Source organism: Perna viridis, chromosome 6 (genome assembly GCF_037379345.1).
Source record: "Perna viridis isolate PV_CMFRI_1.1 ecotype Kerala chromosome 6, ASM3737934v1, whole genome shotgun sequence".
Taxonomy (NCBI): Eukaryota; Metazoa; Mollusca; class Bivalvia; order Mytilida; family Mytilidae; genus Perna; species Perna viridis.
Genome location: NC_142450.1, coordinates 40,972,749 through 40,994,450, shown reverse-complemented (window position 1 = coordinate 40,994,450; position 21,702 = coordinate 40,972,749). Strand labels below are relative to the sequence as shown.

At 32.4% G+C, this 21,702-nt stretch overlaps 1 protein-coding gene across 1 annotated transcript; it reads right to left on the bottom strand.

Annotated features, from left to right (window-relative positions):
* Positions 1-555: 555 nt before the first annotated feature.
* LOC148614978 (aldo-keto reductase family 1 member A1-like) lies at positions 556-14,430 on the bottom strand. Its single transcript, XM_088586212.1, has 10 exons — positions 14,242-14,430; positions 11,378-11,544; positions 10,326-10,442; positions 6,939-7,037; positions 6,081-6,197; positions 5,338-5,455; positions 3,840-3,915; positions 3,160-3,243; positions 1,366-1,454; positions 556-920 (listed from the first exon to the last, which is right to left on the bottom strand). Exons 3-6 carry the CDS (start codon positions 10,389-10,391, stop codon positions 5,354-5,356), a joined length of 384 nt encoding a protein of 127 aa, XP_088442338.1. The 5' UTR covers positions 10,392-10,442; positions 11,378-11,544; positions 14,242-14,430; the 3' UTR covers positions 556-920; positions 1,366-1,454; positions 3,160-3,243; positions 3,840-3,915; positions 5,338-5,353.
* Between the last annotated feature and the right edge of the window lie 7,272 nt (positions 14,431-21,702).

The window sequence follows — 21,702 nt, the reverse complement described above, 5'->3', positions numbered from 1 at the left end:
ATATCACAGAGCTGATTATTATTGCTAGATTATTACCGGATTATACTCACTTGCAATATGGCGGGTGCCGCAAGCAGTACATTGTTACCTTTTCGGGGCATCTGATGTACTCCGGGTTTTATGTGGGAGTTTATATTGCTAGGGCTTTAGTTTTTTTGTGTGTCGTCTTGTATCCCTTATCTTTAGTTTTTTTATGTAGATCGTCTCTGTATCATGTTCTCACGTTTAGGCAATGTCTTTGCATTTTGACGTATTAGAATCATCCTGTATCATCCCATTGCTGACGCTTCGATATTTTATTGCCTCTGTTTATGAAGCATGAAGACTGTGAATGTTGAGCTGTTTTGTTCTGTTTTAATCAATCAAATCTGGCTCCGACTGAATGTATTGAAGTCATGGCGCTTGCAGTGTTATATGCAATACGGTCTGAAACATTTTGGGCAAATATAGATGCATTATTGATTCTGTCCTCTTCCTGTTTGTATGAATAGCTGTGGGTCGTGCTGACTAAGTGACTCAGGCATGATACAGTAACTTCATAACTTTTCACACAAATCTATTTAATGTTATTGTTCAAACATGGCAAACGATGAAACCAAATGAAAATAACCTTGCGATTGTGTATAACACATCAGCATATGGCCATATTGATAAAAATAAAATATCCAGATGTGTTTTTAATTCATTTTGCAAAATAATATGACAACTATCGTATCTACATCGAATTAATTTAATTAAATTTAGAAAATTTAAGTTGATTTATAACAATCTCTTGTTTGATTAATTCTCTTTGAACAAACCAGATTATTTTACGTACATGAATCATTATATATACGTCAGGTAATTTAACGGAAACGCTTTTTTTACAGGTTCACATTTATTTTACGTCCGGGAAAGGGTTTTCTGGATGATTTTTTAGGCTAAAAAAGATAGAAATCCTTCTGATAAGAACATTCAAAATTATAATTGAGCTGTACGACTCTTTCGAATTACATCAATCTTTCAGTTAGACCTTCTGCCTTTAAAATGCAACTAACCATGTCCGGTGTAACCATCGAAGGGATTCAGGTTTTCATATGATTCAATTTACTGATGAGAAATGTTTGTGTAATTTTATTTTCTATGGCTGATGGTATTTGTCGATTTCGGTTGTTGTATTTACTGGTTTTTACGAGATCAGAGTAAGATTAGGTTTTCGTATGGTATTCAGATTTTGCGAGATTAAATCGAGCAAATCAAAGCACTGTAATTATACTAAGAACAAACATGCTGATAACAGCCAATTTGATTTTACTCTGTGACAAAATATTAATTAATTGTGAAGTAACCCACCAATATACCACTTGACATAATGAGAATACTTACGACAATGTCTCAAAGATAAAAATTCGATAACACCTGTCAAGGCTTTTTAGGTCTTCCATGTCATTTGATGTTAACGAAAAATCAAATAACTAAAAATAGATTAGATGTAGTTTCGATCATAATAGTGGTTAGAAGTATAGCATTTTTAAAAGCATTTTTGAAGATTTTTCTTCACTTCGGAACAGATTCGGAATCCTTTTAACAATAATATCAATTATTACAATAACTTTGAAAAGTGAAGACATACTTAAAATTAAACTTGAGCGAAATATATTTGGGTTCAACATCAATATATATATATATATATATCTGTGACGACTCTATTTGCTACACTGCTCCATCGGATCAAATTGATACAGGGAAGACATACAAACGTATAGAAAAGGCCTGAAAAATTCCAAACGATGTTAGAACTGTCAAATTTGCAATGCAAATTTTGGCCGTTCCCTCCGCGGGACTCGTACTTGTACCGCTGTGACATCTATGGCAACACCACCTGCACAAAGTCCAGCGACCTAGACCACTCGGCCAGCTAGGCTATATAGAAATATAGCTTCGCTGGCCAGGTCATTCATTCTCGTAGGATTAATCTAGGGCTGTAACTTAGTACACGATGTATGGTAGTATGGGACGGTTCATTTAGATGTTATTATGTAGGATAGAGGATCAAATTAATGATGCATGTCACAAAAAATCAATATTATACAACGTCTCAGAATGTGACGACTCTATTCGCTACACTGCTCCATCGGATCAAATTGATACAGGGGAGGTATGTAAAAATTCCGAACGATGTTAGAACTGTCAAATTTGCGATGCAAATTTTTGGTCGTTCCCTCTGCGGGACTCGAACTTGTACCGCTGTGACATCTATGGGAACACTGCCTGTATCAATTTGATCCGATGGAGCAGTGTAGCGAATAGACTTTGTGCAGGCGGTGTTGCCAAAGATGTCACAGCGGTACAAGTTCGAGTCCCGCGGAGGAAAGGACCAAAAATTTGCATCGCAAATTTGACAGTTCTAACATCGTTGGGAATTTTTCAGACCTTTCTATATATATATATATATATATATATATATATATATATATATATATATATATATATATATATATATATATATATATATATATATATATATCGGCGGGAAATTCCATACAGAAAGTTAATCATGACTGGGTGGTAATCAAAGTTCCTGCATATTAATTAATATTTGCTGGTAGTATTAGAAAAGACATATATTTCATATATATGTTTCGTATAGGATCATCGAAAACTTGTGGTTCGTAATGCAGTACCTATCTATATCAGAAGAACCGATATGTTTACCGTATCAAAGTTTTCAATTGCTCTTTTGTCTACCCCGGACGTGATATTTTATGAGCAACTCAGTGGATGTTTCTACAAAAAAGGAGGCTTACATACCGGTGTACCTGTTCCTTTTTCAGTGGAGTCACGTGTGTTAATTTGTACGTGCTATTTTGGTTTTTTAACATTCTTTGTCATGCGTGTCGTCTATTTTCACTGTCTTTTATTTATCATTGGAATATATTCTTTTGATTACCCTCAAATCTTGGTTCCCTTGTTGACTCTTTCAATATTAGGCAAATGGTGATTATTGATTAAGAGGAGTAAGGTTTTAAAAAGTTGGGGATAAAATTCTGACGACACATGATCTAGGGGTGTCAATTATCTAACTTTTGACTCTTTATGTCACAGGGTTGATAAATACATTTCAGACTGACTAAACATAAAGATCAAGATTATACCGAGTAATTTTGTTTTTAAACTTACGCTTCTGTTCTGTTTCAAGCGTTTCAAATTAGAACTTTTACAAACTATTCCGAGACCACGTTGAAAATTATATCGCAAAGCAATCTAAAATGAGTAAGCAAAAATTCATAGGACGATAAAGTTAATCAAATCAAAGTTTTTGTACTTTGATAAGATTTATTGAAATTTTTTCATGCTTATCGAATCTTCGTCTATCAATAATGTGACGAGTAACATTTCTTCCTTTCCTGTCGGAGATTATTTTAGATGCCAGTTTAATCCATTAATACAGATATTTGTTTTACCTTGCTTTCCGATCAGGTTTGAGAAAACAGTATATACAATGTCGAACTTATTATTTAGAACGGTCTAATAACAAATAGCTTTATTCTGAGATATCGAAGCTGCATACGATGTGACCAATAGTATTGTATTGACTAAAACTATGCAGAACTGAATAAATGTTGAATTTACTTTAAAAAAAATACAATCGAAACACTTGTTGGTATTAGTATGATATTGTGCATGCATGCTTCAATATTGATTTAAAGTTGAAAATTTTCTTTTCTCTATCTGCTTGTTTAGATATGTACTGAATAGTTCATTTATTTTTTTCGGTTTTTATCTCTTTAGGGTTACCGGTTGTATTTTTCCACGGATTTTCATATGAACCCTATGTAATTTTATTCTTGCTAAGTAACCTGTGCTGGTGTTTTCACATGGGAATCTGCTATCCGCTGTACAACTGAATCGTGTAAAATGTTTACTTCTTGGTATCTGAAATGTGGAATTACAGACACACTGCATCCAATATTAAACAACACCTCTCCCCTCGAGAAAAACAAAATCTTACCTGATTTTTATACATTAAATGTAATATAAATATCTGTAGTTATGGCAACTTGGAACAAAAGGCGTCGGTAGAGCTCGAACTCTGAATGAAAGGGACGAAAAGGGACGCAATAGCTAAGTATTATACAACTCCGAATTTTGATTGTGATTTAATGTTTGACACAGGATAATATTGTACCCGGAATATAAGCGGTCGAATAAAATAATTGCGATAAGATCTTTTTAAAGAAGACGTGATTAGACAAATATACGGACGGACAAAGTGCTTTCTGAAGATCCCAGTGATTTGTTTCTGAAACTGGAGGGTATGATAACAAAAATTAAAAGCAATATTTAAAAACTGGAGATAAGGGAAACCAGAAGTTACACAATAACTAAAGCTCCAGGACTGATATAACCAATATTTAAAAACTGGAGATAAGGGAAACCAGAAGTTACACAATAACCAAAGCTCCAGGACTGATATAAATGCTCCGGAAAGGGAGATAATCAATCAAAAGAAACAATAATATACTGCAATACGTCCTATCTTTAAAGACCGGTGTATATATAGTTATGTGTGTTGTTGGAAACGTCCTGTTTTGAGGACATAACCTGTCGAGAACAAAAATGTCAACTGACTGGAACATATGGCAAAATAATTTGAAGTATTGATTCCATAGGCTTCCAATTGTGTACTGAAATTTTGGTTGTAGCCATATCGTTTAACTATGTGGATATAAAGAACCACTCAAAATTCCGAAATATTTAAGGGACACTCCACTTATAGTGGAAAGAAAGTTTAATTATTTTACTGTTATTATCTATACCTAGATAGAGGTAATGCTTAAATAAATCCCGCCATTCAGTATTCATGTATATTTAATTTTGTCAGACATTCCAAAGATTTTGTACATCATTTTGAGTAATTTATGAAACATTTTTGCACCACATCCAAGTTCGGCTAAAATTCAGTGACTTTGAAGTACTACTTTTTGGTTCGACTCAGGTAGAATTCATTAGAAATATTTAATCATATGTTTTATATAGGACAGGAGGGGGACAGATTGCGTGGAAACCGGGAAATAAAAGTGTTTCATTTCTTATCACTTATTTTGGTGTTTCTGTGTTTTCATCTTTTTTTTCTTTGGTTCAAAGAGTTCCTCTTGTTGAGTTATTTCGATTCATTGTAGGTAGTCATTTCTTACAAAACACATTTTTGCGTGATCTATGCATTTTATCTTGAAGATACATGGTGGTCAATGTCTGAAATAATCGAACATGTACATATGTAGATATAAAGAATTCCTATTTCTGCGTAGCATTAAGGTCTGATATACTTTCCTGCTATAGAGAGTAATATTATACCTAATATCATGCTTCTTCAAACCAGGGATGCTAGTGGCGCATAAGAAGTCATGTATATACCATTCTGGTGACAGTAGCTGACTAATTCGGGTATTTGAAGATAAACATGGCATTCAACCTACCAAAATTAATAAGCATTGATTCGAAAAATGGTTCAACAACTATGGATTATTTCCTAGAAAGTTATGTACATAAAACCTAAAGTATCACTTACGATACAACAAATACCAAAGAAGCCATTTTGTATTGAAGCATTAATTCACTTATTTATAACATTGAAAATATGTCAATTTATGAATTTTTCTATGCGTAGGAGAGTGCATTTCTCCGTTTGAATGACCATAACATTTTTTATACCATTTAAAAGTTGATACATTAGGCCACCTAAAAATACCCTTTAATGTTGATTTACTTATTCATGCAGTATAAAAAGAACCACAAGAATCGAAAAATAAACATACTGGATTTTTGCCTCTTTGCCTAGACGATGTATGAAATGTGACAAAAAAACTATCAATGCATGATTCTGCAATCGGAGGGTACCTATTGATGTGCTGATATTTTGGGGACTAGGCTAACTTAGCCCACGTATTTGATGGATTTTTTTTTTAACTTAATGGTTCAAACTTGTTGCATTTAATGTACGGTCATCAAGTCGTCGTATCATGCACATGCTCCAACATGTTTCATTTTTTAATAATTAAACATACTCTTTATAGGTATCCAAATACTATTATACTCACTTGTAACAAAGATGGGGGTATCCTACAGTTATCCATGATATTTTGTATTTGTTGCTGGCTAAAATTTGACAATCCAATAGACTTTGTCAAATGTTTCTCGTTCATGTCCTCTAATTCCTGATGTTCGACGAAGTGGTATTAACATGCAATACAACGCTAATAGAAGTGAATATATACTGTCCTTCGACACTTAAAATGTGTTCATTTTTTTAAATGGCGCATATAAATGTAGATCCTCTGTCAAAATCTTGCTGTCGGTAGTGACGCATTTCGGAAGTGACGAAGTCAGGATGTGATTGTTTGAAATTTTAACGCAGACGCACATCATGTTTTTTTAGGAAGTCTGGCATATTCCCACTGATCGAGGCATCAGCGATATAACATCATAAACGTTCAATGTATAGTTTTAGTACATGGGCAATGCATAAAACATATTAAACACCGTTTTTGATAATTCATTTGACTGACATTTTCTTATATTTCTCAGTAATAATCGAAAAAATAAGTCAGGTATAACAAAAATGGCTAGCTAGATGAAATGAAGCCATTTGAAGGTGTAGTAGACCATATAAGTGTTTTGATTTTTCACAGGAATTGACATGTGTTTTAATTTTTTCGTACTCGTAGTCTTTATTCTACCAAAAGCAGTGCTTTATTTTTTATCCCCAACTTTACTTAAATCTATGACCAAAACAAATACACTTGTTTTTCATATTTGGTCGTTATTAATACCTCTTTGAGGAAGGAATAGTTGAGACTCAATTTTTAACAATATTCTTTACTTTGGATAATTTTCGTGCTATAACAACGTTTATATATGTAATAGTTTGGTGTTTACTCTAATGATTAACATCTCACCTTCCATAAGATGAGATGATCAGTGTAAGCATTGACATATGGGGAATCATCTTCAGGAAAAGGTATTGACATGTCGTTAATAATTGGTTGTAATTCCTTCTGAAAACAATACAATGAGTTTTGTGTTTAAATGTCTTTTTATATTTTGCGGTTGCTATTGAATGATAAGTTGTATCAAAAATAATTATTTTCCACTTTTCTCAAATTGAAGTAAAAGTTGACTTCAAATTATACTTTTCCGATTAAAATGAAATCGAAACCATTGGATATTTTTGTAATAAAAAGAAAACCTATATTTAATTTGTTATATATTATTTTGTCCTGAATAAAATGTCAAAAGCGTCTTATTTCAATGAGAATATAAAGTAGAGATTTTATAAAAAGGATCTTTATTTCGTTTGAATTACTACAAGCCTTTTTTTTATAAAATGTAATATATAACATTTTCTTAAGGTCTTTACTTACCACTTCTGGATCAAATGCCCACCCTTTCATGTAGTAACAAAATACACTGAATTTAAATGAATGCATTGTAAATGCATATTCTGTGAGTATGTCGATTAAAAACAAAGCTAAGAATGTGGACTTTAAAATCATATTTGTAAATTACTATAAAAGTGTATTAATATTGTTTGCACGTGTGAATAATGTGCCTCTATGCTGTCAGTTATAAGAAAAGGTAAAATGTGTGTATTCAAGTTGATTTCTGCAACTACATTTAAGTTGTAGTTTTTAGTGAAAAAAATTGTGAAAAATTTCTAAAATCATCATACCATTAGTTTAATGATTTTGAAGACCTTATTTTCCAAGCTTTGCAATGGTATGCAACATTAAGATTTCACTTACCCTAAAGAGCATTGAAACTTTGAAAATTACTTTTATAACATGTAAAATAATGGTGTTTAGTGAGACCATATTAAATATTTCCCCACCAATTTTATCCTCTTGGAAAAGGCTTTTCACAACTAAAGTTTGAAAATTTACCATACAGATGTTTATGTAAAATATTCTTTTAAAATAAATTAAACATATTATTTTATACCATTTCAAGCACTATAAATAAATTAATGAATTCTTAATATTCTCTAAAAACTGAGTTTTCCCATCAAGAAAAATCAAATAAAAATTGTTAGATACCATTAAACAGTGCCATTTTCGAGTGTATGAATGAGTATATGGTTCAAGGATTTTATGAAATAATATAAATATAAAACTAAAACAAATAATCCCTTCCCCAAAGTGTTACTTGTTTGCTAAAACATTACTGCGACGTTGACCTTAAATGGAAGTTGATTTAATGACACCCCGCATTATCAGGCAAATGAGTGCATCGTTTGACCATTAATCCTTATGTTTATTATGATACAACTATAAAATTCATTTCAAAAATATGTATGAATTATTATAGCTCAATAGGGCTATGGTTTATGTAAGAAAAGCATTATGTAGAAAATTTATGGAACTTAGACGTGAGTCCTTCCATTCTTCACCCACCCATAACAGTTAAGGCGTTACACCTTTCCATAACCAAACTGTAATCGCAAATCAAAAATAATAAGAACAAACCAGTTATGAAATAATGATTATAAAGGTATTTTCAGATGTGTTTCAGAAGACAAAGAGAAACAGTCGTGACCATTCTGTTCCTGAAATATACAAAGTGTTGGTTGTAATGAGACAGACAAGTGAAAACGAGACAAGTGAATTTCCGTCCTTTACTACTTCATTTGAATCGTCGGATAATTTTGGTAGGATTAAATAGAGAAAAATTCACTATGACATGTTGTCATTTGTTAGGACACTTTAATCTCAAAATCCCAAAATGGCCCGAAATACGTTTAATTCTGCATTCAGATGGTTCATACGAAAGCTAAGATTTTACATAAATATGTTTGAATATGCAAATCTTGTGTGAAGTATGCTTGTGCATTACAGGTTAAGTTGAAGAAAATATGAAATTCCAAACATTCCTCCTAGTTTATGAAAACTCATTAATGTCACCTTGAAACAGTAAAAGAAACGTGACTGAAATGAGCTGATATGACGAAAACATCGACATTTTTTTACATCGATTAAATGCTAAAAATTAACATGTTTATGGCAATTTTTTACATAATTGAACTTGTAAAATTTCATATTATACATTTGGCTCATTAGAAAGCTCATATTCCATATAAATGAACTTGAACATACAAAAGCTAGTTTGAATTACGGTATTTGAATAAATGCCAATACCTGGAAAATGGAGGAAAATATGAAATTCCAAAAAATCCTTTTTTAATCATTATTGTCAAATACGTGCCTGGAATGAGCAAATATGTTAAATATATAGATGATTTAGATAATAGTACCCAACATGTACACCGTTTATAAGCTCAAAATTATTATTTTGGTTCATGTGGATGTATTTTTCACTGGTAGGGGTGGCAATGTTTCTCCGAACTCGAACTCAAGTTCGAACAATTTAAATGTTTATCACTTGGGCTGATTTGAAAGCGTAGACACTACTTAAATGTACTGCATCAGACAAAAGCTTCTTTCAACTACGGTACTCGGTAAAGATAACAATAACAGGTGATATCGAACAAATTTTGAAATTCTATAATTTCCCCTTTTTTATGATTTATATAATAAGCGTTACTAAAAAAAGAATAAAATATGAGGTTTACAGTATCTGTATGCGTTGAATCAGAAATCTAGGAGTAGTTGTAATATTTTTAACTTTTTTTTAAATTGTTTCTTGAAAATAAATATTTCGGGGTTTATTTATGTAGAAAATTACATTACCCTCTTTTTCTATTTCCATTGAGGAGTATTAACTTAATTATTACGAACAATGAATACTTAATTAGTGTGTTGGTAATGTAACAAAGAAATTCATCATGGTTATTGATAGCTAGTATTAATTGTAAATGCAAGTTATATGCAATCATAAAAACCCAAATAAACTTGAAACGTATTTCATTTGAAATGGGACCTCTGACCGACCCCTCTCAAGTCAACTGCAACCCAACTCTGTGCGATCTGAAATGCCGAATATTGAAATGAACGTTATGTAAGGAAATAAATGTTAAAATGTAACCTTGGTCCCTACCGAACATTCCTCATTCGATTCATTCCTCGAAAGATGATTCAGGATTTGTTAGAACTTAAAAAAATACTATATTTCTAAAATTATCTCCGTGATATCCCAAACAATTCTCATCTACGTGATGTCCCAAACAATTCTTTCATTTTTTATTCTAACATAAAACACAGAAAAAAAGAAAGGGAAACAACTTGAACATCACATCTATCGACAAAAAACGATAGTAGAAATTTTTGTTACAAACCAATATGTTTAATGTATTTTTTGTATACAATATAAATATTTTCTGTTTTGCTTACCTTAAAACTAACAGGAAAATGGATCAAACATGCGTCTACATATTCTAGCTTTAAGGTTGATAGCATATCTGTGAGCTCACGTTCTATATCGCCTGGTTCTTCATAATATGGAGCAATCTACAAAAAGTAAAGTAATATAAAAATGTCTCTCGGAAACAACATGCAAGTGTTGTTAGATAAGAAATATTAAGTTTTATGTTTCTTTTTTTTTTTATTGTTGTTGTTGTTTTTTTTTTTTTTTTTTTTTTTTGTTGTTTTGTTTTGTTTTTTTTCATAAAATGTTTTTCCTACATTAATGTTGAATCCTCGGCTGTGTAAATCATACATTGTCGAAAGTTACATGGAATTACTCATCCTCTATATGAAGAATCTTTTTGAGCTCTATACGACTGTCATTTGCAACTAGAGGTCATTTGCTACATTGTTTTACTACACATCTCCATTTAACCAGAGATGACATGAGTAAAACAACAGTGTTTCTCAAAACCTGAGATACTTACTCTGTGTGTGATACTTTATATTTTTTTTTAATGTCTGTCTCAGTTTACCAATCTCTTTCTGTTTTCTTTTCCAAATTTTTAAATGTTATTTTAAAAGTTTTAAGTTTAAGTTTGTTAAGACATCTCTAATCTCGTGTGCTTAATGTATATATTATGTCACAAATGGAAATTCTCGTTCTATTGTGTGACTAATCATACATGTAAGACCTTTGCTTTAAAGTCAACATGAAAGTAACGACTAATTTAAAGAATTAAAAATAGTACATGATATTCAAAAATATACTGTACACTTGGAAATTTTTGCACCGTCTTTTTTTTTCGCGGTTTCTGCTATCTATCTGCTTTTGCGCAGATTTAAATTCGCGATCGTTTATTAAATTGTACTGTTATGTTCTTCGACGGAAAAAATCGCGACAGTTTGATTTTAGCGTTACAGGTTTTGGTGCGAAAGTATTGAAAATAAAACTGCCGCAAAAATTTTACGGTTTACCGTATGTAGAATGAATTACATTACCGTTTTGAATATATGTATGTCAATATTTAGTTACTTACCTTAGTGGTAATGAACAATTCCTCACGTCTAATTTGACCTTTTGATAGGATGGAATTTATACTTTTCCCACTACAGTTTTATTTTTATACATTTGTGCAGTGTCAAAGTGACGATATCCCAGTTCAATTGTCGTTTTAAAAACATCATCTACTTCATCAGGCTTGATCTGTTAGTAAAAAAGTATAGTTTGGAAAAAAATACGCTTGTACCACAGCTTATTATTTGATTGTTTGTTTGTTTGTTTGTTTGTTGGGATTTAACGCCCGAGCAGCAATAATATTTTAGCTATATTCAGACAATGAACATGAAATGGATGATAAAATGAACATGAAATGAAAAAAAAGGATGGGTCACAAGGATAATAGGGTCGACAAATTTTGATTGCCACTGGAAAAAGGGGGGGATGGGTAAGGCTAGGTTTCTGAGCACTATTTAGTCGCCTTATACGACAAGCTTAGCGCTGCTGCAGGCCTATTCTTTTAACACTCGGACCTGCACGGGGCCTTATTATTTGAGAATATTGGTTTGGTATATCTACTTTTATTCTATGCAACTTCAGAGAAAATGCATTTGATAAGGTTTTCAAGAGACTACAAAAAGCAAAATAGTATTTAATGATAGCATAAATCATAGCATAAACCCGCATCTACCCCCCCAAAACCCCCCAAAAAAAACAAAAAAACAAAAAACAAAAAAAAACAAAACAAAACAAAACTTGAGATAAAGAATATTGCATGCAATATGAAGTCAGCCTCATATCATGACATACTCTGAGCGGTCGAAAGGGACAAACTCATGACTTATCTCTACGACAAATGCAGACTTTTCGTTTAGTATCGTCTACTTTTCTTGTATTGGTTGGGACATCACTGCAGCACCTGGTAAGGAGTTTTTATATTGCCATTTATACGTTTTACCTTAGCCTGCCGAAACTACACATTTGACCATGCTAAACTTCTTACAATTAGCTTTCTGAAACATGGTTTATATTGCTACAAGATCTTGACGCTATCACTAAAAAGGTTGTATGGTCGACATTATGAACTCATGGATCGTCATATATATGAAAACCAATTTGTTCATAGTGTCAGAAGTTTCTTTTCTTCGCTCTTCTACGTGACATTTTATGAACAACGGGTGTTTTTTTTTTAAATAAGCAAAAGACATTTCCCTATCGGTTCATCTGGTCCATTCACCCTTTTTGCAAGAGGCATGGGTTGCTAATTTACCTTCGTTTCTATTTTCATGTTTATGTTTGTAATTTCGTGCTTCTTGTTGTGTATGTCTACATTCCTTGTCTAGCCGTTTTTCCATGAGCAACTCGGCGGGTATTTCTAGAAAACCAAAGGACGCTTACCCTACCGGTACACCTGGTCCATGCTCCCAGTTTGTAGTGGAGTCCGAGTTGCTCATTTGCTTTTGTTACTTTGTATGTGTGATTTGAGTTACGTTGTGTCCTTTGTTGTGTATGTCTGTTTTCCATGTCTGGTCTTTGTCTCTGGATTACACTTTTTTTATTACCACTATAACCTTGGTTCCCTTGATTACTCTTCCAGGACTATGTTCTTTGTTATTCAGTTCGAACTCTGGTTCCATTTCCCTTATTCTCTTACACATTTTGTAATCAAAGGAAGACAACATCACAAAGGTAAATTATTGTGTCTCAAAGACATCACATTGTCAAGAAAACAAGGTGAGATATGAGTCGTTTTGCTAAATTACTTTCACTTGTAGTACAAGATATGAATTCACTGAATATTGCGGTCGTAGAAAATCATCAGAAAAGTCAATGTAAGAAGATCATATTGGTATGTCCATATACCCCTTTTACGCACCCGAACACGCAACGAAAGAAAATATTTTGATAAGTTAGATATTATACTCTTTTGAAAAGATTTTCTTGGGATTTTGGGATTTTATAAGCATATTCTAGTCAGAAAAAAAAATGAAGTAACTAAAATCATGCATACAAAGTAACGAAAGCAAATGAGCAAATCGAACTCCACTTAAAACTGGGAGCATGGACCAGGTGCACCGGCAAGGTAAGCGTCCTCTGCTTTTGTAGGAACATCCGCCGAGTTGCTCATAAAATGTCAAGTCCAGGATAGACAAACGAGGAAAGGAAAACTATGATACGTTGAATACATTTTTCATGGCGCAGACGGATCGACCGTAACGAATGACGAGTTCATAATGACGACCATAAAACTTCTGTTGTGATTACTTCAATCGTGCAACAACATAACCCTGTTCCAGAAGCCTTTTTGTTCAAAGTTCTGGCACGATACAAAAAGTCTGCGTAGTTTCGACAAGCTCTGGCATAACGCACGAGTTGTGATATGAACACTCCAAAAGCAGGTTCTGAAGGGATGTTGCCACAGATGAAATATCGAAAGATTGAAGATCGCTTTAAGTTATTCTAAAAAAAAGGGCAAAATGTGTATAAGGTTTAGCACATGAATCAAAAAAATAATATACTGAGATTTTATTGCGTTGAATAAGTACCTGATAACCCACAGAAATAAGAAATAAAAGAACTTGAAAATTTGCCTTTTTAAGATATTGATAGGTCAAATTAATGGAAAATTTACGTCGCAGATGCATCAGGATAACTCTTCTTGTGTGTACTAGATGTATTGAATATATCTGAGGCAAAACAAAAAACAAAACAAAACAAAACAAAACAAAACAAACTGAGAAAAGTGATGTGCCACCCATTGCTCGATTCTTACACAAAATGGTACTTAAGAATATTTGTTTATTTTAAATTCAACTGACAAATGGTTAATGTGTATAATAATATTAGAAAAAATCATTTTTTGAAATGATTTTTTTGGATGTTTAATTATTGAAAGGTACTCACCCTTGATGTTCCCAATGCAATAACCGGCATTTTGTTACCATCTTTAAGAATCACATATTCATTTTCAACTCTGTTTGAGGCCATCATCAAACAATGCAACGACAATAAAATCAACAATTTCAAAAATAACGATAATCTGTTAGTATATAGTTGTAGTGATCATGCTCTCCATTAAATATATTGAGGTTGTTAATCTTTACATTATCATGAGTTCAAATATAGATATTATTATTCAAGAACATCCTTTCAATTTGAATAATTGCTTATTTAAAAGTACACAGGTTGATACATGTCACAAATACATAAATTCCTGCTTTATATTCATCATTCTTGCTAACGTAGAAACAGCCTTCTAGTAAATGAGGTGTTCTGACTTCAGTCTAATTATCATTTCATTCCATCGAATTATATCTTCCAGATCTTTATTGAACAATGAACTCTTCGGTCATATATTGACCTATAATTTAAGCTTTCCACAACTCCGAATTAGATTGTGATTAAATAACACTATAAGAATAAAGTTGAAAAAAATATTTCTGTCCGTATATCCGTTACTCATAGACACCTGTGCCTGCTCCAAATTTTCTTTTTAAAAATGCTAAGATAAATGACTGAAAGCACTAAACTGATTTTTTTAAATGAAACTCACAGATATATTTACGCAGTTCGTACAACTTCCAATGAAATAAATACTTGACGCTACAACTCAATCTGACGGACCAGCCCATGCGCAAATTTTTGGCATTTTTGAATGTTACATATTGACATTTATACGTAGTTAGTACTACACAGGGCCATACAAAGCGAGTAATAAGGTAATGAATAAACTTCCTTATTGATTTTTGTCTTGTCTTCAATAGCTTAATCATAATGGTTTCAACATAAATAATGACTACACTTTTGTAAGCGAGACCTTCTTATTATCAGTGGCAACATTTTAAAATATAAATAAAATGTCGGTAACTTCCCTTCATTGTAACAGGAAAACTGTAAACACTTAACTTCTTATATTTCGTTTATACTATGAAAAGAGCGTCATAGACTTTTAGAAATGCAACTTGGCTTTGTTTATCACTTTAGTGCATCGGACATCTGCATATAAGAATCTTTTAATTTTACACGCTTGAGTTTAGTTGGAAGAGTCTGAATCAATATCAATTTGGGTGTTGATATTTTTTTGACAGTCAAATTGATGGCTAGATATTTACATGTATGGATGTATCTTTTTTTTTCAGTCAACAATTTAAAATTATATATTTACATTTATAATTATAAGCAATGTAAGTAGTAGTGCAAATGCATTCTAGATTGTTAATCATTGTAAGTTATCGGTTACCAGTACAGTCGGCTAATCCACTGTTGCGCGGAAAATTAGCGCCAGTTGTTAGAAGAAAAGTTTGTAGTTTAATTTTACTATTCAAAAAGTGTGTATCTCGCAAAGTTTCTTTATTTTGCACTCGTTATAAACATTACAATCATAAGAAAAGTAATTATAAAATTGCATGCATTCTCATACTCTAGTCTGCATATAAAAACCCTATGATAAGTATATTAAATGGCTCTTTCATACCCCGTTCTGGACATGGTATCCCTCACGTACCCCTTCATACTCCAATCGGTATATAGAACGTGCCCAGAATATGTAATATACATTTTTACTCTAGTCTATGTATAAAATCACTCTTTGTGTATGTAAAATGCACCTCTTTAATCAACTTTGCGTATAACATTTCTTTCTGTGTATTATATATGTTACATTTTGCTAGAGTCTGAATATCAAATTAAACCCTGATCAATCTAGTTGGAAATTTATACTTCAGTTTGCATATAAAAACTCTCCCTGTGTATTATCAATGCAATTGCCGCCTTACTGCTTATTAAACCACTTCCTAAGTGACACATGTGTACTTTATACTGCAAACTTTATACATCATATTATCAAAATTATAAATGCTCTCATTATGAAAAATATGTATATACTGACACTCAAGTATAATAATACAATAAAAGCTATTCTCATGAAATTTGGCAGAAATGCTTCTGATGCTATACAATGAAGATATACAGAGTGTCATTCAAAATAGATAAGTCATTCAGATTTAACAGATTAGGGGTTGTAAAATTCATGAATGTAGGCAACTACATGAAATGACTTAAAACATAGTAAACAAATAAAATTGACTAGATTTGATCCAAATATTGACATTTGACCTAAAAATTAGCATTTCACATCAAGTCTTATATGCCAAACCATTGAAATTATACAAGTATTCATTATGAAATACTGACACTCGCGTATAATTAAGACTGTAAAATTGACATTTCTTTGTTTAATGCATTGCAACCTGGCAGAAACGCTTCCTATATCATACGTTTAAAAGGGGGGGGTTAAGATTTGTTTAGTTGTTGAAAAACGGGGGGGGGGTATTTGTGATTTGAAAAGGGATCAGTTCTATTTGTCCAATAGAAATTTGCCTTTTGCCGGCCCACATTTAGGGATAAATAATGATTGGTCCCTAAGATGGCAGAATATTATCTTTTGATGCCCCATACGCGTTATTCACTCCATTTTATCTGGACCGAGAAAAAAATAATTAACGTGCAGACGTAGATGTATAACTTTCCTTTCGGTATTATTTTAAACCTAATTTTAATTTGTTTTACTTATTGATATTTCATTCCAGTTGGAACATATACAGAAGGTGGAAGGAAGGACCCTTAAGTTTTCGTAGATTTTTTTTTTAAAACTAGAATTAATAGAAAGAAAAATCTTTAAGTACATTATTTTTGAGTGGAAATAGACCAGGTAGCACAACAAGAAGTACACATATTCTTTAATATGGCCTAGATATATTAGTCGCATCACTTTTTGTAAATCACAGTCTGTGTGATTTCTTTTTCAATTTAATATTTTAAAAACCACAATCTGACATTTATATTATCATACTTGGATTGATTGAATATAAAATGGCCTAATATATCTTTTTAAAATGAATAATATTTCGTAAAAATTTCGCTGTGTTTCCTTATCGATATGATCCAAATTATATTACGTGTATTAAACTACATGAATTAGAAGTACCTGCAGAATAATCAAATCTATTTTCGTAGTTACTGAAAGTAAAATCTCAACACAAAAATATTTAACATTGTAAATGAGAGTGTGGAACCAACTGATTAATCCCTTTCACACATTCATTTGCTTTATACATCTATCACCTTACAATATTTGTTTCCAGTATCAGACTATCTGCAGTTCGAGTATTGATGACATGGAAAGAATATTGCTACTAATACTACAAATTAACACTTGCTAAAATTTACAACAATATGTTCCCATTTTATTTACCTTCTTGACTTTACAGCTGATCTGATCTAAAAGAAAAAACACGGTTTAGCTAGATCCTCTAATTTTAGTTTCCGCTACATAAATGGCGTATTATGGTTAGTTTCGGGATTTGGTACATCGTATCAACCCCCAAAAAACATAAGGACACCATAGACACTGTGAAGTCAGTCTCATATCTTGACCTATACTATTGACCAAACTTTACAAAAACGTGATGACTTTTCATTCAAAACTGGCACATTTCCTTTCATCTGTGGCAACATCCCTTCAGAACCTGCATATGCAGTGTTCATATCACAACTCATACGTTATGCCAGAGCTTCCCGAAACTACGAGGATTTTGTATCGCGCCAGAATTCTAACAAATAGGCTTCTGGAACCGGGTTTTGTTGCTACAAGATTGAAGAAATCACTACAGAAGTTTCATGCTCGTCATTATGAACTCGTCATTCGTTACGGTGTATCCATCTGCGCCATGAAAACTGATGTATTCAACGTATCATAGTATTTTCTTTCCTAGTTTGTCTATCCCGGATTTGACTTTTTATGAGCAATTCGGCGGATGTTACTTGAAAAGCAGAGGACACTTACCCTACCGGTGCACCTGGTCCATGCTCCCAGTTTTTAGTGGAGTTTTGAGTTGCTCATTTGCCTATGTTACTTTGTACGTATGATTTTAGTCACTTTATGTTCTGTGTTGTGTATGTCTGTTTTGCATGTCTGGTCTTTGTCCCTGTATTACGACAAACGCGATGACCTTCATTCCCTATTGCCAATTCTCCTTTCATCTGTGGCAACATCACTTCAGCACCTGCGTATGGAGTTTTCATATCACAATTCATGCGTAATGCCAAGCTTGCCGTAACTGCACAGACTGTTTGTATCGCTTTAGCTTCTTTCAATAAGGCTTCTGGAACAAAGTTATGCTGCTTCAAAGTCATCACTACAGAGGTTTGTTTTATGGTCGTCATCATGAACTGATGTGTGGTTAAGGTGAATCCATCTGCACCATAAACTGATTTGTCCAACGTGTCATAGTTTTATTTTCCTCTTTCGTTTATCCTTGACCTGACTTTATATGATCTGCTCGGTGTTGGTAGCTGGAAAAGTAGCAGGCGCATAGCCTGCCCTTGCACCTGGGCAATGCTCTCAATTTTAGTGCTGTCCGAGTTGCTCATTTACTTTTCGTACTTTGTACTTTTAGTTATTTAATGTTATTTGTTGTATGTATCTGTTTTCCATGTCTGATCTTTATCCCTAGATTATATCCTTTTGATTTCCGATAGAATCTTGGTTCCCTTGATTAGTCTTTCCCTTCAAAATTTAAAATGTCAGATAAAGAAAAAATAAGTAAAAGTTTTATGCTCTTAATTGTACATGTACAGATTCGTGTCAGAGTATCCAAAGGAGAAGAAAAGAATTCCAATGGAAATTGTATTCCATATTCTAAAATTTCTACCTATTTGACTAGAAACAACACACTAAACTGAAAATGAATGTGTTTGTTCCTGAACGTAACAGAAAGGTAAAACACACCCATGCACGCCCGCCTTTAAAATCAGTAACAGAATTTTATACACTATGCCATTGACCCAAAATGTGATTGTTGAATGGTATGGTGCAGTAACCGTCTAAAGATAAATATTATTAGTGGTTGTAAAAAAATAGTGGTCATTGACCAATAACGCTGAAAGCGGCCTATTAACTTTTCACGACTTACCAGTTTTATAAATGCTAAAAAAAAACAGTCCATTGAAAAAGGCTATTTAAGGGAAACAAGATTCAAACGAAAATCAAAAGAAAATATTGCAAGGAAAAAGACAATACAGGGAAAATAGATGCACATTACAAAGGACATGAAGTAAGCAAAGAAACACGCACAAAGAAACAGAAGTAAAATGAGCAACATAGACTCGACTAAAAACTGGGATCATGAACCAATACACGGGTAGATTAAAATCTAGAATTCCTGTAAAAATGTTGAAGAAAGCTGATTTGAACTAATTTTGTGCATTTTACAAGGTTCTAGCCCACAAAATGAATCTAAAGGAAGCCAAAACAATCATTTCATATAATTTTATACGAACCTTTAAAATTTGCAATTTGTTATGATGCTATTGTCTTTAGTTTTTATACATAATGTTAGTCAACTTTCGTTTTGTTTTATTTTCGTTTTTGCTTTTGTTTATTGTTTTGTGTTTTTCTATTAGTTTGTATATAAAATACCTGCCTGAGTTTTTCAATCAGACATCTTCTCTTACAATCGAAATAAGTATGTCAATACAAGTATTGTGTCTATACTTGTCCCATGCGAACAGAGTTCAACATACTCTTCTCTTACTATGCTGCACTCCACCAAGTTCTTTATTTTTATTACTGGAAGCTTCTTTTTAATTTTTAAATATTTTGTGTTAAATACTTAATCACAATCAAAATTTAAAGATGTATCAAGCTTAATTTTTATATCAATATTTGCCTCATCTGTTCAGGAATCCACTTCTACGTTCTACAAAGCATTGTTTCCGTGTAATATCTTTATCGATAGTTAGCTAAATGTCATGAAATGTTGATATATTGTTACTTGATGTAAGAAGAATCTTGCTACATATCTATAAACCAGGTGATTACATTATGGATACATTTGCCAGGTTAATATAACATCACACTCTGCATTATTAATCTTGCAAGTCCATTATGTTTTTTGTTTAACAAGTTATAATGAATTATTATGATTTTTCGGACGGTCATTATGGCTTCCAAAGAGTAGTTCATGTTACAGCATAAGGTAAACAAAAACAGATGTTATTTCAGTTATCTTATATAATTTCCCGTTGACATGATGTAGAAATAAACTAAAAATTATTTAGCCAGTTTGGTTTTGAACTGAGTACATGCATTTAGAAAGGGTCTTGTTACTAAGATTCTATTTACATGTTGACTTATAAAACAATCAATATTTTTACACTGGTTAATAAATGTAAGAAATGTATTTGTCTTCATGGAAGACGAAGTCCTCGTAATCAGTGCGATTTTAACCTTTGATCTTAAAAGCACGGAGAGTCTGATTTCAGTCTGACAGGAAGTTGACTTGTAATTCCAAGGGTAATACTTAGCAAGGGTTGTTTTTGTTTCATATTTTTAACAACATTAAATGCTTATAGCTTGCGTCATAAAGTTTTGTAAATCATGAAGATGATTTAGTTCTAGTTTATTACAACTTTAAAAGGTATTATTCTTTTTATAATATCAATATATTCAACTTCCTTCATTTGGGCTATTGTTAGAAACCTTGGATATATAACTGGTCCATAATGGAAAACACATTTATTAATACTATCTAATTAAAAAATGAGACCACTGGTCCTTATCGTTCTGAAAAGGGGATAAAACAATTGATATAAAAGGAGTATTTCCCCCCTAATTCACAATTTTTTTAGACTGGAAAAAATTGCGGTATTAAAATTGCATCATGCTTTTAGCGTCCTTAGACAATTTTGTTTCCAGATTATAACATATGTAGAACTGTATGTTTCTTTTCGTTAAATTATACATGTTGCCTTGCCACAAAAAGAGGGTTGTTGCTGATTTTAGGGGATGCAACTTGAACCATGTAGGAATTGTCCAAAAACAACTATTTTCATAATATCTGGACATTAGCTTGACTATAAGGGGATTAATCTCTTAAAGGAAATTGTACCCCATGCAATCCATCACGGGAAGGTTGATTTTGAAGGAAAATGGCTGTTTTCAAGACAGATTATTCTAAGTTTAACTTCCTCCTTTGGCATGGGCTAACGCTTGCCACTCTGTGTCCACACTCGATCAATAGCAATAAAGAATAAAAGTTTTTGACAAGAATAAAAATGGTCAAAAATAATTGTCCCAACCTGTATCAGCTTTGTAGAAGAATCCATCCATACAGTGGCACAAATCGCGTGTTGACCAGCTTCTGGGTGAATTCTTTTTATATTATTAGACATATCTAGAAAAAAAAACAATAAAAAGAACGGATTCTTCGAGAATATATTAAAGATGATTAAACTTAATTGTATGTCTGACTTCTACAATCTTTAGGGTTGATTACATCATGTGTTTTCTTTAGTATTGCAAGG